The sequence below is a fragment of the Aethalodelphis obliquidens genome, unplaced genomic scaffold, assembly GCF_003676395.1.
Source record: "Aethalodelphis obliquidens isolate GAN/ISIS:26980383/991018 unplaced genomic scaffold, ASM367639v1 scaffold25, whole genome shotgun sequence".
Taxonomy (NCBI): domain Eukaryota; kingdom Metazoa; phylum Chordata; class Mammalia; order Artiodactyla; family Delphinidae; genus Aethalodelphis; species Aethalodelphis obliquidens.
This window is the reverse complement of record NW_020837969.1, coordinates 25096533-25113666: the sequence shown is the minus strand read 5'-3', so window position 1 is coordinate 25113666 and position 17134 is coordinate 25096533. Positions and strand designations below refer to the sequence as shown.

At 38.5% G+C, this 17134-nt stretch overlaps 1 protein-coding gene across 9 annotated transcripts in view; it reads right to left on the bottom strand.

Annotated features, from left to right (window-relative positions):
* Window positions 1-17134, bottom strand: part of NRG1 (neuregulin 1) — a 1019883-nt gene that overhangs the window by 160937 nt on the left and 841812 nt on the right. For all 9 annotated transcript variants that reach the window (XM_027122786.1, XM_027122801.1, XM_027122793.1 and 6 more), the window contains exon 2: window positions 7112-7289. In XM_027122786.1, the coding sequence (XP_026978587.1) occupies window positions 7112-7289 (178 nt within the window). The remainder of the gene's footprint in view (window positions 1-7111; window positions 7290-17134) is intronic.

The following is a 17134-nucleotide window of genomic DNA, read 5'->3' as shown; positions in this document are numbered from 1 at the left end:
TATTTCTACCCATCGAGATATGAGCTGATCTTTAAGGACCACCTCTGAGCCAGTTCCTTCGTCAAGCCTTTCATGATCATGTACCTGGAGCTGCTCTCTTTTTTTTTTTTTTCTAAATTCTGCCAGCCTTGAGTACCTCCCTCATGAGAGTCTTCTTAAAGAAACATGGTAATCAGACTTACAGTTAACATTAATTTACAGTTAATCTTAGAGGGATAGTTCTTAAAATCAAAATTCTCCTAAAAGACCTGGGCAGTGTTTACTGGAATACTATTCCAAGGAATGTAAATAAATGTTATGCTTAAAAGAGAAAGAGAAAGAGAACAAGGGAAAAAAATGTAATTTTCTATGCTGAAGTAAGTGTTGCATTAAACAAACAGAGTTCTTTACAACCTACCTCTTAGTCATTTTATGCAAACAGTTACAGTGAATTTCTAAGGCATGACAAGTGACTAAGGAATCCTTTCTGTAGAGACACCCTTGGGAATTCTATGACTGAGCATCAATGGGCCAAGACCAAGAATCAATTTAATCAAGCTAAGCATAACAAATACACTCAGGTTCAAAAATCAGCAGCAGAAATACAGGCTGGGAGGGATAAGCCTTGACAACAATATATACAGAAAAAAGGGATTTCAATCAGCTACACGTTTAACATTACTCCATTTTAAACAACTATTTAAAAAAGAAGAAAAAAGAAATGTACGCACTGTTTGGCCAAATTAATATTAAAAGAGCACGAGTCAAATTTTATAAAAGTCTCAATACACCGCTCACAGGCTGAATCACATCTAGAGTATTGCATTATGTTTCAAAGTGGCATTTGATAAAAAAATTACCAATAGCTAGAGGAGTTTAGAAGAGGGTGATCAGAATTGAATAGGGCCTAGAAATCTTATCACTAGAGAAGATGCTATTAAAGAACCAGAGGTTCCACTGGCAGGTAGTTATGAACAAGATATATTTAAATACATTTCATCGTTGTTATCTGAAAAAGGAAACTATTTGGTGAAGCTCTTAAAGGTAGAATTGTGTCTTACAGGAAAAAGAAGGTACATTTTGGATGATATGTAAGGAAGAACCTTTTGAGCGCCCAAAATTGGACAGGGTGTCATGTGAAAGAGTTAGGTTTTCTCTTTGGAAAGATTCAAGTCTGGAGGGCCACCTGTCAAGCAATTCCTAACAAGAATATCTCTAGGCAGAGAAAGATTAAATTAGATCAGTGGTTTCAATCAGCTTTGAAAAAACAAACCCTGTTTTAAAATGAAAGCTTAAATGAGACATGCATATTTAAAAATATTATGAAGGGAGAAAGTGTTTATGTCAAAAAGGTTGGCAACCCTTTTTGCAGTTCAATGGAAACTCAAAATTCTCCAGGGACATGAAGGGCCCCTTTGAACTCTAATGACACGTTTAACTATGAGATTCTTCAATCCTTGGGTCTTAGAGCAGGAACGGGAAATAGTGAGAGAGTAGAAATAGACAAACCTTCTTAAAAATTATACACTGCAACAATTTGGGGCTTTAATAAGTATGGTTATAATAGTCTTATTTTACTGTCTTCAGTAGGCTACCATATCTTGCCTAAAAGAAGAAAGTTAACTTGGAAGAATTAATGAACTCCCTTCCAATCACAAAATTAACTTTTTGCTCTTTAATTGATGAGTTACCTGGGGATCTGGGAGGGGTGAATATTTTGGCGGATTTTCATTTCTAAAAGTTTTAAAACAGTTAATTCATGTAACATGTTTAAAAAGATGCTTGAAATAGAGTAAGCTCCAAATAAGTGTTGGCTATTATTATAATTACATTCTACATGCCTGCAATTTTTAGATTTTTATAATAAGCATGCATTGGTTTGGAATAAGAAAAAATAAAATAATGTAACAATAAATTTATACAAACAGTTATAAATATTAATTTCTTTTTCTTTTTTTATATCAAAATGCAAACTGTGTTCTTCTAATGAGTGCTCACCGACAAGACAGATTCAAGGCTCCCATAGCTACTATCTCGTTTTTCTTACTTAACTTGATTCTTCCACCATGTTTTACAGGCTAAGGCAACTTAAATGCATATAGAACTGATCACCTCAGTTTATAAAATTCCATTCCTCTGATCTCTAAGGAATCATATGAACTTGCGTGTGTGTGTGCTCAACACAGCTTTCAGATACTGTTGAATTGCCTATGATGAGAAGGGTAAAGAAGAGAGAGAGGGATTTCACAGTGCAAACTAGAGAATGTCACTTGCCATCTGGTTCTACCAGAATGAAGTCACTTGCCACTGCAGCAACTGTGAAACTCTACAGAACCAGGCACTGCGTAAAATGCCTCACATAAACGCTATGAAACAGGCACTGCGTATTCCCGTTTTATACCCAAAGAATTTGAGATTTTCCTACATATAAAGTTAAAATGACCTGTCAGAGCGGCTCAACTCATAAAAGAAGGGGATGTGTAGAAACCTTTTCTATTATAGAGTCAAAAAAACCTGAAACAATTGATAACAGGAGAAATAATTCCTTAAAAAATTTTGTTAACTTGACCAAATCAATTAGAATCGATTTTAAACAAAATTAAGATGTGTAAGAACAGGGAATTCTCTGGTGGTCCAGTGGTTAGGACTTCGTGCTTTCACTGCCGAGGGCCTGGGTTCGACCCCTGGTCAGGGAACTAAGATCCCACAAGACGTGTGGCGCAGCCAAAAAAAAAAATGTGAGAACAGAAACGAAGAGAAAGAAGAGAAACGAAGAGCTGGTACAAAATTAAGGGCATCCAAAAGTGTGCGCCAGACGCTAACAACAGGAAGTCAGACTTTAATGAGGCTGACGTAGGACAGGTATGCAAATGAGGCCAACTGGTCGACCCCCAAATACGATCTGTCACACACCAAGCTCTTTAACCAGTTTTCTTGATCAAAATGGTCCACCAGGCAAAGGAAAGGAGAACAAGGGGACACTTAAGACCAGTGCAGTTTCCATTTCTTTTCATTGGTCCCACATATCGCTTAGCCAAATAAAATAAAATAAACAAAGGCTCGCACGTGAATGCAAAATCATAGGAAGAACATGTAGGAATGTCCTTTATTAGTAGGAGCAGGGACCGAAGGTGGATAAGACTTTACAAAATAATAGCAATTCCCTATCGGTATAAAATCTTTTCATAACACTAATAAGGGATTAAAAGGAAATTCTGGCTGCTACGAAAAATCTAGATTGTAAAATGTGAAAAAGAAACGGAGGCGAAGGACTGGAAGAGGGTCAATGTTTTACTTTAAACAAAGAGAATGCCAGGGAAATCCTAAACCTCACACTAAAATTCACCTCTGCTTGTGATCACAGTCTAAGATAAAGTTTATCCCTTCTTGGCCTGCTGGCTAAGGGCAAACGTAGTAAGATAAAGTAAAGTAAGCAAGAAACCACTGCAAACCACTGACATTTTGAACATCTTCGTAATGAAGAATTACGAGTAATGTAGATGAAGCTGACAAACAAGAATGTCTTTTACTGAAGACTTTACCCTAAGCCTGAACATGCCCCTTGCCTGAAGTCGTGATGTTACTGGATACTACAGCAAAATCACAAGTAGTTGTGAAAAGACAGAAGACATAGATTCAGATCAATTTCAAGTCCAAGTGTTACCATTCATTAACATTATATCTACAGGAAGAAACCTAATGGCCTTCACTCTTGGGATATTAACTTTTTAATGGGTATAATAACAATAGTATTCATTCTCTTATATTTCTAAGTTGAAATAATTGAGGATCTTGCAAATGTTAATTAAATTTAGATTCAGTTTGGTCCTTTAAAAAAAGGTGACAGCACTAATTTTTTTTTTTAAAGATACAACTTCAGAAATGACCGAATACCCAATTCTGAAACCCAATAAGCTGGTCCCTTATCAGTAGCTGCCCACTTTACACAAAGTATCTTATTTTTCAGAGGATCAAATATGCTCAATGCTTTGCCAAGAGTAATTTACAGTCCCATTACTTGAATAAAAGTCTTTCTTGTTCCCACTTAATTCTTTCCAGCAAGGCTATTGTTTAAAAGAAGTGATTTCTGAATATCGGCCTTTCCGGGATAATGGGATTTTATTAATATGTAGACAGTGCTCTTAGCTGTCTGGGCCTATGAAGCCAATATGAAAATGCTTTTCTGAATAGCAATGACACTTTTATATGTCATCCAAGCCATGCAACCAATTAGCTCTTTACCTATACATGTTCTCTTTCAAAACCGTATTCATTCCAGGCAACTCACTTGTTCCCCTTTTGTCCTCTTATTTACCCAACCTCATTAGCTTCTCTCCAGGCATCCTCACCTAGAATACCTGCAGCCTGCAGCTGCTTTGTTCTGTTCCTTCAGTCTAGATAATCCTCTCCTCCCTCTCTTCCTCCTCCCCTCTTTCTAGGAAGCCTCCACAGTCCTGGACTGGGTCCTCTCCCCGGCCCGTGTGAGCTTCTTTCTACAGCATTCCGTGATCATCACTATCGCTGAATTTACAACTGAGTCACACAACTGCTTACATTTCCCTCCCCTCTTGAGACCAAGCCTCTGAGAGCAGAGAGAACTTCTTCTTCATCTCTGTGGACCCAGCATCTAGCCCGGGGCCGACACGCAGCATCTGTCCAATAAAGGGCAAAATTCCCCATCCACTCCCCAACTGGCCTCTTTATTGCCCTATGAACAGAACCTGCTACTGACTGTTGTTTCTGCTCTTCTCTATAACCACCCCACCCTACCGCAGCCACCCACCTAGAGGGATTCTCTGTCTTCAGCAGAGTCAAATCTACCATCTCACAGTGACTCCCGCACTTCCCACAGGGGCTCCTGCACTTCCCAACTCCCATGGTACTTAGCACCAGTAACCTACAATTCAGTGTTTAGTTTTATTGTCTGATATGAAGTGCTAGATAGTTCATCTCCCTAATTCAATCTGGACTTACCATAAAGCAGGATTTACCTCAATATAACTAATCCATTTTTTAGATCACTATTTGTAAACAGATGGGCTGCTTAAAAATCTTGACGCTCCCCAGCCCTAGCAGGGTTTCAGCACTTGATCACTGGAACTCCTATGTTTTATATAAGGCTGAACTGGATAATCTCTCTACAATCTGACGACCCCCTGAGTGTAAAGATAACACCTAGGATTTTTCCGTTTCTCCACCTTCCTAGCATTTGTGGGCACTTATTTATTTTTGCTATTATATGACAGCCACATAGAAATGAATGAGACATGACCCTGCGTGTGCAGATAACTGAGTTTCTTACTAACTGGGCTATTTGATGAAAAACAAAACAGACACTGAAAGCTATCTAAAAGTATTTTTTGCTGCTGTGAAACTTCTCTAGAAGAATCATGCTTATTTTTTCAATTCGTTCACTCTATCTCCTCCCCTCCCCACATGGACACGTGATTAAATGTGTCTGCTTTCCATTTTTAAAGAAGGAATGAGGCATTAAGGAATCCAAGAAATAGATTTGTATTCCAGCTTAGTCACAGCTAGTTGGGTGACTCAAGGCAAGACAACACTTTTTTGACCCTTGACTGCTTAATCTGCAAAATTAGAGAGTCACACGTGCAGTAAACTGTCCTTACTACCTAGGGGAATGTTGTAAAAAACAAACAAATAAGAGTATGTATAAAAATACCCTGTCACTCTACAGCATTACTTTTTGCATCTTTGAAGTGTCACCTGCTACAGAAAGTGATATTGCCTTCACGCTGTATTCTTCTTCCAAATCGAGAGATGGTACGAACACAATCAATAACAAGAATAAGCAGTGGGTCTTCCCTGGTGGCGCAGTGGTTGAGAGTCCGCCTGCCGATGCAGGGGACACGGGTTCGTGCCCCGGTCCGGGAAGATCCCACATGCCGTGGAGCGGCTGGGCCCGTGAGCCATGGCCGCTGAGGCTGTGTGTCCGGAGCCTGTGCTCCGCGACAGGAGAGGCCACAACAGTGAGAGGCCCGTGTATCGCAAAAAAAAAAAAAAAAAAAAAAAAAAAAAGAAGAAGCAGTGTAGTTACTAAAACCATGGAAACTAGAACAACATCCCTAATTATGGTTATTACAGTCATTAAACACTGTAAGATTAAATTAAATTTCCATTATAATCACTTCATTTACTCTTGCACTTGCAAGAGTGTGTGGCTTTTTGGTAGATGTCCTATAAACTCAAAGTCCAGGCAGAGATTCTTTCATTGCTGCTTCTGTTGTCATAGCTGGGATTTCACTGGAATCCTCTGAAGTAGAGAAAATGTAATCTTGGCGCTTGGAGCCGCTATGATACACGTCACATTGATTAAAGGACTGTTCACAAGCAAAAATCCAAGATTTTTAGCTCTTCCATCATTTCAAAATGTAGTTTGATATTAGAAGAAAAATTTCTTAAATAAGGAGAAAAATAAAAATGAAGAGTGTAGGAATAATAAAAAAGCATCCTTTTAGAGTAGGTATAGAACATACCTACCAAGATGCTATAGGGAATCACATGGAGCGTTTCCAAATATGGATCTCCTCAAGGAGGGCAGGAAAATTTAAGATTCTTGCTACCCAGGATTACTGGATGTTTTAATCTGCTCTAATGGTGATATAGTTGAATAGAATTGTCAGTCAAACATTCTTATTAGGTATTTTATGTACTAAACTTTTACCTGAAAATAGTTCAAAAGCGACTGATTACATTCTAAGTCTTTCCATAAATCTCGGTATTTATTGATCTTTATAACAAAGTCAGGATTTTGATTGTGCAAGGCACTGGTGCTCTAAATGGGATTTTAGGATCCCACCTATTACTTAGTATTACAACAGCTGCTATTAATACTACTTTCCCTCATCCCTTCTATTTCCACCCACACCCTACAGTTCTTTCCACATCTATCCTTTCCTTTCTTCGTCCAGAAGTTGTAAGAATCAGAAACTTTAAATTCTTTCCTATATAATGACACAATTTCTGGCCACCATATAATGAAAAATCTTTTCACTTATTATATATCGTGTTTTTTGATGGTGTACTTATTTGCTAGGCTGTTTGTAATTTTTATATTTGATATCATTGTATTGCTAGGTATTGCCCCTGCTGTGATATGCATGATACTTACCCTGGCCTTTTTTGTATCTTGATGTTTTGTGGTTTGTTCTTTCGGTTTAATTCATTCCCATTCTTGAACCATCTGAATTTGAGAGAGGAGTATTCAGAACTGGTCTCGCACCGAAGCACGAGTTTTGAACCTGCTGCAGACTCCTGACTTTTCATCTCTTTCAATCGGGGAGGCAAGGCTAAAAAAGAAGAGAGAAGGAAAAAAGTTCCGATCACCTGGTAATCTTTCCAAGAGAAACATACTAATTTTGGTAAGCTTGATCAAGAAACCATTCCCAAAGCCTTTACTAATTGAGAGAGAAAAGAAAAAGGGGAGGGGGGGTGTCAACCAAAATGGATCTCAACTTAGAAGAGAATAAAATGCTCACATGAAATATATTCAGGGGGAAAAAGAAAAGAGAACTTAGGTAATGAAATTACTCTTTAAAACACACTCACAGATATAGAGAACAAACTAGTGGTTACCAGTGGGGAGAGGGAAGCAGGGAGGGGCAATATATGCATAGGGGATTAAAAGGTACAAACTACTATGGAGAAGATAAGCTACAAGAATATATTGTACAACACAGGGAATATAGCCAATATTTTATATTAACTATAAATGGAGTATAACCTTCAAAACTGTGAATCACTATATTGTACACCTGTAACGTATAATATTGTACATCAACTCTACTCCAACAAAAAATCATCTTTAAAAAATTCCCAAAATTTATACATACATATATTTTATATATATATATATATATATATTTTCAAGATAGTAATTTCCTCAATCTTTACATTCTCTGATACCATTAAAAATCCTGAACACTGGTCATTTCAAAGAATCAAAATCCTATGCTAAAAAAGAATATGTGACTGGGCCATTATTTCTAAAGCACATTCATATCCCAGATGACAATTTGTCTTCATCACAGTTCTGTGAATAGGTACAGCAGGTGTCATACCCATTTTTTAAATGGGAAGTTTATTTTCAAAGACAGGTAAGTATCTCTTGTCCATGGTTATAACATTCTGGAGAGTCAGACTATCCTATCACCAGCCCAAAGAACAAAGAGGACTCATAAATCTTAACAACGCTCATTTCTTCAAGACAGAAATTCTTTGGTGACATCACTCTTTTACTGGACCTACAGTTACTGTTCCACAAACGAAGACTGACCATGCAAGAAGGCCACCACACTCCCGTCAAATTATCAGTTTGATTGGATTTCACCCTTCTAAACCTTCTCAACAGAGCCTGGGAGCACTTCAATTGTACATTAATTTGTAGGACACTTTACATTAAACACATATACCACTCCTACTTTAAGCAAGACTGCTTCAAAGAATATCTATTCTCTACTGAAATATTTATGGATAAAATGTTATAATATCTGAGATTTACTTCAACATGAAATGGTAGCGGGGAATGGGTAGACATAAAAATGAAAAAACTTTCCCAAGAAGCTGATCATTGTAGAAGTTAGGCAATACGTAGAAACAGGGATTTGTTGTACATTTCTATACAGTATGTCTGATTTTTTCGTAACAAAGCAGTTTAAAAAATAAAAGCATAACAAATGGATTCTCCTCTGCACACCAAATTTCACTTACTAATCAACACAGCAGAACCTGAGATCTCAACATCTCTGTTTCCACTGAGTCTTAGAAAAGCCAGCTACAAAGTCTACTTCTGCCCCAGTTCAAGCCTTAATGGGAAGTTAATTCCTCAAATCCACCAAAGGAGACTGCACCTCCTGGATCCAGTGAGCAATTATTCACTGCGTATAGCCTCAAGACTCCAAGGACAGCAGTCAGAGCCACGTTAGACACCAACAGGAAATGGAGTACCTTTCCTACCCCGGGTAGTTTTTTCTACAAGTCTGCCCTTACCAAGAAAATCCTCCCCAAATGTCAGGAATGAGCATATAAATTTTCCAGTAAAGTACGGCAAAAACTATTTGAACGTGTGGCTTCTCTGCAGTATTCCTACAATTATGTGTCCCTCTTTTTACTTATTTGGAGAGGCGGCAGAGAAGCAGGCGCCAAATATGGAGACACAGCAGCGAGTCAGGAAACGTATTTCAGCTGTTCTTAGCCTTTGATACCTGATGATTTTCTCTTTTTTTTTTCCTGACAGCTTGAAAATAAGATTTACTTCCTGAAGAGCTTTTCTAGGAGTCTTCCTTTTAAGATACGGTCTGCGAATCTCTGTTTTGGAGGTTTTAAAAAACACTAAATTCTCATGTATCTGGAATAGTATTTGTATATTCCTATTAACGCCTTAAGATCATTTTCAATTTTGTAAACCTGGTGAAGGGTTTTAAAGAAACAGATCTCCTGGCGTTAAATGGCACCAAAAACTGGTTTATTTACGTATATTAAGAAAAATAAAACACCTCATTTTTTCAATGTACAGATTAAAAGAACTAGTTTGAATTTTTTTTGTTGTTTTCACTTCATTTTGTGTTTAACTTGGCACACAACCCGAACTCTCAAGGTTTCTTCCCTTGTCTCTATGCAAAATGTTCTAAACACAGTATTTCAGATACCCTTGCCTCTCAATAAGTACCATGTTCCCTCACTCACCACTCCATTCATTTGCTTATCAATACAGCCTGAATACAAATCTACTGGATGTGGTTTTCTGGTGTGAAATCTTCATGCAATTTGTTTGCATCTCTTTTTACTTTCTTTTCTCTTATTCTGTTCCCCCCTTTCTCTCACCTCTCCTTCCCTTTACCCTCCTGTCTTTATTTATTTATTTATTTATTAAGAGTCTTGATTTCAAATGTGAGGAAACAATCGGACAAATTCAAATTGAGGGATATTCTACAAAAACAACTGGTCTAGGCTTCAGGAATGCCAATGTCACGAATGATAAAAGACTGTGAAACTGATCTAGATTAAAGGAAACTTTGACAAATAAATGCAATGTGTAGCGACTGATTGGACCTTGGTTTAGGGGAAAAATAGTTATAAAGAACATTATTGGGACTATCGGGGAAATCTGAATAAAGGTATTGTAACAAAATTAAATTTCTCAAGTGTGATAATTGCATTGTGGTCATGCAGAAGAAATGTCCTTGTTCTCAGGCAGTATCTGCTGAAGTATTTAGGGGTGAAATGTCATCATGTCTACAACTAAATTTCACATGATTCAGCAAACAAGGAAATGCATGCATAAAGAAAGAAAGGAAGGAAGGAAGGAAAGAAGGAAGAAAGAAAGAAAGAAAGAAAGAAAGGAAAAAAGGAGTCGTGGTGTCTCTTAGTTTTTCTGCCTTTTCCGTGTGGTCTTTCTGCCATTGAAAAAAGCCTCAGGATTTCATTAAGTTCTTTTAAAGTCTTGGCTAAGTTTGCAGTCATGGAGATTCTTGGGAATATTTGTGCTATAATTTACAAATGTAGCTCTTAAGACTATATCCTCCATTTAAATTCTGTGAGCGGTATGGCACTGAAATCCTCATATGTTTAACCTGATAACCATGACTTTGGGGCTCCAACCCCACTAGGTCCTTTGGGGCAAGGAAAATAATCACTCATCTGGCAGATCAACACATCCATCCTTTCCTTTGGGGGTTCATGTGCAAAGACCAGTAGATCTTTTGCCCTTAAGAGATGATCTATGACGTAACAAGGCACAGACCTTCAGATACAAGGTCTTTCTTAACTAAAATATCCACTCCTTAAGCTGACCCTACTGTATAAACATTTCTTGATGTTTGGGATTCGGATACACCTCTGTTGACTAGCCTGAGTTTCTCTCGTGCATGCAGTCTCAAGGCTGTCACAAGCGCAGAAGCTCCCAGCTACTCTGACTTTGCCTCCTTAGAAGTCCACTTGTCATAATGTCCCTGCATGTCTTCAGGGGAAATCACCTATGACACGAGGATACCCGGCTTTTCAGAGAACAGCTGTTTTAAGGTGTTAACTCAAAATTCTCCGTAAATGGAGAAACAAATCTGTGACCCACCAACCCAGCTACGTGACTCACTGTTGGCTCATGGGTGTTCTGAGGTCAGTGGTACCTTCTAGAAAAGTACCATAAAAATTCCTCACTCACTCCAGGTGAAGCCCAAATGCAAGCATCCTATAGACTGGGCAACAACATAAATTCTTCTTTGTCCTCTCATATAGCCATCCTAACAGAATAGCCCTGGGTATTTCACAGACTTGATAAAAATACAAACTAATATTGAGCACATATGGTCTGTGTGTTTTTTCTCCTCTATTCATAGTGAGACAATTTTCAATAGAGTAAATTTTCTTCAATTATATTACAGAATAATAACTATATGTTACTAGAATACATTTTAGAAGTATGTATGTTTCTCACATATACGGTTTACTTGCATGAAATAATCTCATTTATTTCACTGAAAAAGTACGCCACAGGGCTTCCCTGGGTGGCGCAGTGGTTGGGAGTCCGCCTGCCGATGCAGGGGACGCGGGTTCGTGCCCCGGTCCGGGAAGATCCCACGTGCCGCGGAGCGGCTGGGCCCGTAAGCCATGGCCGCTGAGCCTGCGCGTCCGGAGCCTGTGCTCCGCAACGGGAGAGGCCGCAACAATGAGAGGCCCGCGTAACGCAAAAAAAAAAAAAAAAAAAAGTACGCCACCAAGTACTTTCTAACACTCAGGTATAACTTTATAAGACCAGGGGTAGTTTCTAAACCTTGGGGCAATTTTTTAAAGTGAGTACTTGGAGTTTAAAACTGCCAAAATTTTTCACTTGGATTTTAAAACTGCAAAAAAAATGTACGTGCCTTTCAATTCTTGTTTAAGAGTAAATAGTCTGCTAATTAAAAATTGGTTGAAGGCAAACACAATGCTAAGTTAATGCTTCCGGTGCAGTAAGTGGTCTGAGCATCTTTGGAATGATTTAATTGTATTTGGTCTACCACAGTTCATAATTCTGCTTTCATTGTGATGCTGGAGAAGCAGCATTTCCACATCCTGAAACAATTTAAGGATAGAGCAAGTTTTAAGCAGTCTTTTCCTAAATCTATTTCAAACCTGCCTGACAATAATATGAATATATCCACACCCTTAGAAATGTATCAACAAAGACAGACAGTAAAGTGCAAAAAGGAGCAGCCTATAAAAATAGAAACTCAAAAACGCTCAGAGCAATGCCACATGTTTTACCGGCACTCCTTTTCACAGGTTTTAAGTGTTTCAAAGGACTTTAAAAAAAATAGTGGCAGTAATCCAAAAAAATTATTTGACATGCTCAGCACACAAAAATTGAAGGCATTAGGCTCATTTATTCCAATACTTTCATGTGTGAATAAATATTGGTAATAAAGGTGAAATAAATTTGTAAGAAGAACCATTCACCTAAGCAGTCCTCTTGTTTTACTTGTCTCCTGGGCACTTATTCTTTTTTTAATAGGTTCAGCACTGCCATATCAAATATTGTACCGTATTGTTAAGAACAGGAAACAAATTTTAGCATGTGTATGCTGCTGAGACATGCCGATAGCATGGGACACTAGATAAATTATTTCTGTTCTTTGAAGGTGCTGACACTGCAAAGCTAGCTCACGTTATAACTCTCCGTGTCTGTGCAGTTAATCTGAAGAGCCTCAACACCCTGAACAAACTAAACAGGAAACCTGCAAAATATTATCAAATAACCGCGAGCTTTCAGCTACGACCCCAGTGAAGTCTTCCCTGCATAAAACCATTTAAAAGCCTGATACCGCACACGTGCAGATCTCACGGTGAAAACTGGTGACCGGCAACTGCGTTAGTTGATAAAAGTCCCACAAATATCATGAATCAGTCCTCAACGCTGAAGGATGTCCTTTCTTTTTTATAGTCATGTTAAAGGTAAATTAGTGACGGAAGTCTCTAAAACTCCTTTCTCAAGAGGATTTTGGTCACAATGAAGAGAGTAGATAAAGTTTAGGCTTTGCCATCTGGTCGTCTCTTCCGGGCTGCACTCACAAATTTGACCATAAAAGGGAAAACTTATCTTATCAGGTTTCAATTTTGTAAATATAGCCATGTAAAAGGCAGCGACTTCTAGTGGCAATGGTATTTCCCAATACACCTAGGATTAAAACTACTGCTCCTGGGGCTATGTTAAGGACCGTCCCACAGGTCACTGTTTGTGGCCACATGTGGTGACCTGCTGCTCACGCTGGCCTATGTCCAGCCGAATCATCCTTCAGATAGACTGTTCCTAACTCCGGTTAACTAGAGTTCCCCGTGAAGCTTAAATGGGAAACTACCACGTGTCCCTGTGTATTCAGCAAGGATATTTGGAGAATGAGATAAAAGCATGTAGGTGCCTCCACTTGTGAGAAAGTCACTATAAAGTTCAGGGATTTATTATAAAGTATCCTCAAGCTGACTCCCTAATATTGGCAGCAAACTAAGCCAGTCAACACATTGAGAATAGGCTTCAAAGTATAGTGAAGATCGCTGGACCTAGAAATACCATTTTAGCAGTTCCATGTCCAACTCCTTATACAAGAATGTGTGAACTACTGAATAACACCTTTACGAGCATTTTGAACAACCCTCTTAACACCTGCATGGAAGGTGTCATTATACAACAGAAAACAATAAAACCAGGGGTGATATTCAGCATTTTACTTCTATTATTCACAACAGTAGTACCTCTACAGCCAAAGTTGGCATCTTACTAGCGTTAACCTCGATTTCCCAAACATTTCAGTCTCCACTGATGGGGATTTTCACACATGGACAAGCTCAAAGTTTCCCTTCCCACAGTTCACTGCTACAAGTTGACTGAACAGTAGGATTCTTTTAAATGCTCATTTCTAGGGGATGAGCCACAACCAGGCTAGTCAAAAACTATGCTTATTCTAAGGTCATAGAAAATGACTTATCACATTCTACAGCTAAACACCATACCCAACGGGCTGCACTGAAGAGGCACATGTACAAAAGAGAACCATTTAAGGAATTTATCCCTACCCAATCAAAGGGGGTCAGGTAAGAGCAGTCATTAGTAGGCGGTCACAGTCCCTATTTGGAAGCTGAGGCTTTTGATGGTGGTGGTAGTGGTGTGTCCATTTTGATTGGCACTATATCGAAACATCCAAATGTCTAAAGGTATCAGGTGGAAGATATATAGGATCTCAGGGACCTAGCACAAAGTAAGACCTTAAGTGTTTGCTGAAAAAATAAGTAGAAGGAAGGATCTAGAAGACACTGATCAAGAAGAGACCCAGTCCAAACATTATCCCAAAGTCCACACCCACCTTCTCAAAAGACTTTTTAAATTTGAGATCAAAGGGCCCCAGTGACATTATTTTTTGTTTTTATGCATTCCACTGAATTAGGACTCTTAACACTCTCTGCCATGTGATGCTAATAGGTAGGGAATGTAAATTTAACTGGAAAATTGCCCGATAAGCAGTACTGCCTTTGCTTTGCAATTTTTGTATCCTCCTATCGTTCTCTTATCTGGTCATCACTGTTAGAAGGTTCTCTACTCGATTCCTGCCTCAGTTAAGATGCTGGTCCTCGAACTGTGTTCTTCTCCATCTCCTTTAATGTACCTGATCTCAGAGTCTCCCACAGAAGCCAGGCTGTTCTTCCATTTCAGCAGGAGAAGCAGACGTATTTTAATATTATCTCTTTTGCCTTCAAATCAAAGTTGATCGACTGTCTTCATCGACTGATCCCAGTCTATGAGGTCTAAATTTGTTCCCTTAACTCTTAAGTTATTTACGATCAGTGCATATCCCAGATTTACCATTTGTGTCAAATTCCCTCTTCCCTTGTCCTTGTATGTATTTCTTGTAGGATGGATAATTATTCTTTCTGTTTTATAGGCGAGGATATGGGGGGTTATCCAGGCACTTGTTCAAGGTCACAAGGCTGTCAAGGTGCAGACCAGGATTTAAACCCAGGACTTTTCCCTCCAGAAGGATGATTCTGCACAGTTTAGGTGGAGATAAGCAAAAGGGAAGGAGGACGGCAGACTAAAGATCTAGAATGATTATTCCATTTCGTAGTCACTATGGTAATTTTATGTGTCTTATAATAAGCTACGTCAACTAGATCACCTCTCCACACGTGTCTGCGAGAGATTTACAACACTGTACAATTCCACAAGGGAAATGAGCGCAGATTTACTAGGTAAGAGAATTTTTCAGTCTGAGAAATTGATATCATGTTTGTTGAAATTAGCAATCTTCTTCTTCTATACAGTTCTGTAGTGCCTGACCTAGTTACTTCATAGGTTGAGGGTCAAAGATAAAATTATAAAACTACTACAATAGTGGTCCCAAGACCTACGAGATGAAGTTAAAATAAGGTTCTCTTAGTACTTTCAGCAATAAACTCCCAATAATAGCTAACAATGGTTGAGTACTTACTACGAACCAGACACTGCTCTAAGAATGTCATGTTCATTAACTCTTTTAAGTTCTGTAACAATTCCAGGAGATATGTATTATTATGTACTATTCCCAATTTACAGATAGCAAGACAGAGACAGAGAAGTAAAGCAACCTCCCACAATCACACAGCTTGCATATTGTGGTGTCAGTATCTGGACCCTGGAAGTCTGACTCCAGAGCTCCTGCTCTTAACTCCTAGGCAATCAACTGAATAATTTGCTCTGTTGGATACGTTTATATGTCAAACATAAGATTTAATTTATCGCTATGTTAACAGTGCCCATATTTCCCTGATAACACCTGGCATACACCATAGGACAGATCATTTCTGCATATTCCAAGTGCAAAAAATAGTCTGGGAGAGAAAGTTGATATGAAAATGGCTGACTCTTCTAAGCTACTTTGATGATTTACGGGGAAACACATGTATATGTACAGCGGATTCACTCTGTTACAGAGCAGAAGCTAGCACACCATTGTGAAGCAATTATACTCCAATAAAGATGTTAAAAAACAATACAGAATACTTGAAATTGGTATCACACAAAAAAACTGTTTTTTGAACTGTGTGATTGCTTGTCATCCACCAAATGCCACGGGGTGGACTGTATATCACTCCAGCGTTCACTGAAATGCAATAGCTCCCACGTGGGGACACGGCAACAAGAGGGCCTTAAGAGATTATTGATGTTCTTTCCAGGTGTAAAGGCAGATCGCCGAGAAGCTGGAGTCAATCACGGCACCGCTGCTGGCAGCTTTAAGGTAAGTGTTCAACAGGCCTGCCTAATTAATGCTGTCAGCACAGCTGTCCCCAATTATAAGGACATCTCACTTACAGACGCAGAGAAGCTGTTCTGCAAGCTTTGCTTAAGGCCATCAATACACAGGGTTAAAATGGATCCATTACAGTTTGACCTAATTGACGTGTAGCAAATTTCATTTGACATAAGTTTATAAATTTGATCTTTTCTGCTGTCAGAAAGCAGGGTTTATCTTTCCCCTTCATTTGCTATCCATACCTTCCATATTCACTTCCAATATGTCACTTAAAGAGAGACCTGGATAAATACCCAGTTACTGAAGGTTTGATATTCTATTTATTTATTTTCCTGTGGTAACGGGGCTCTTCTCTTCTGATGTGTTCATGACTTAAGTAAATTTAGGACATTAGCATGACCTTGATGTGTTAATAATATGTGTCTGTGACCATTATTTCTTTGTTCAAATGGAATTACAATCATTTAATTAACTGATGTCACTAAAATTCTCTTTCTTCCTTTGAGAGAAGGACCTTATTTCGATGTTCTGTACTGGAATGAAATTCCCAGATGAGTTAGTTAACACTTGATTATAACTAGTTTTAAACAATAACAGCTGTGGGAAAACTTCTAAGCACTGCATAAAACGTAAAGCACTGCTTTTGAACAAAGCCCTAATTTATACCAGTATTAGTACCCCATCATCTACTTTTCACATAGCCACTTAAAACCTACGTCTCCTGTGAAGAAGAAAACACTCTAGCAGAGCTAATCATGAAATAAACGTGTTTCCTTTCGGGACCTCAAAAGTGTCTTTCTTTGCTATTTAGGCAGGTCAACTTTTCTGGTAACCATGTTCCTTATTTTTCTACTTTATTCACAGATAACTTATTAAACTGA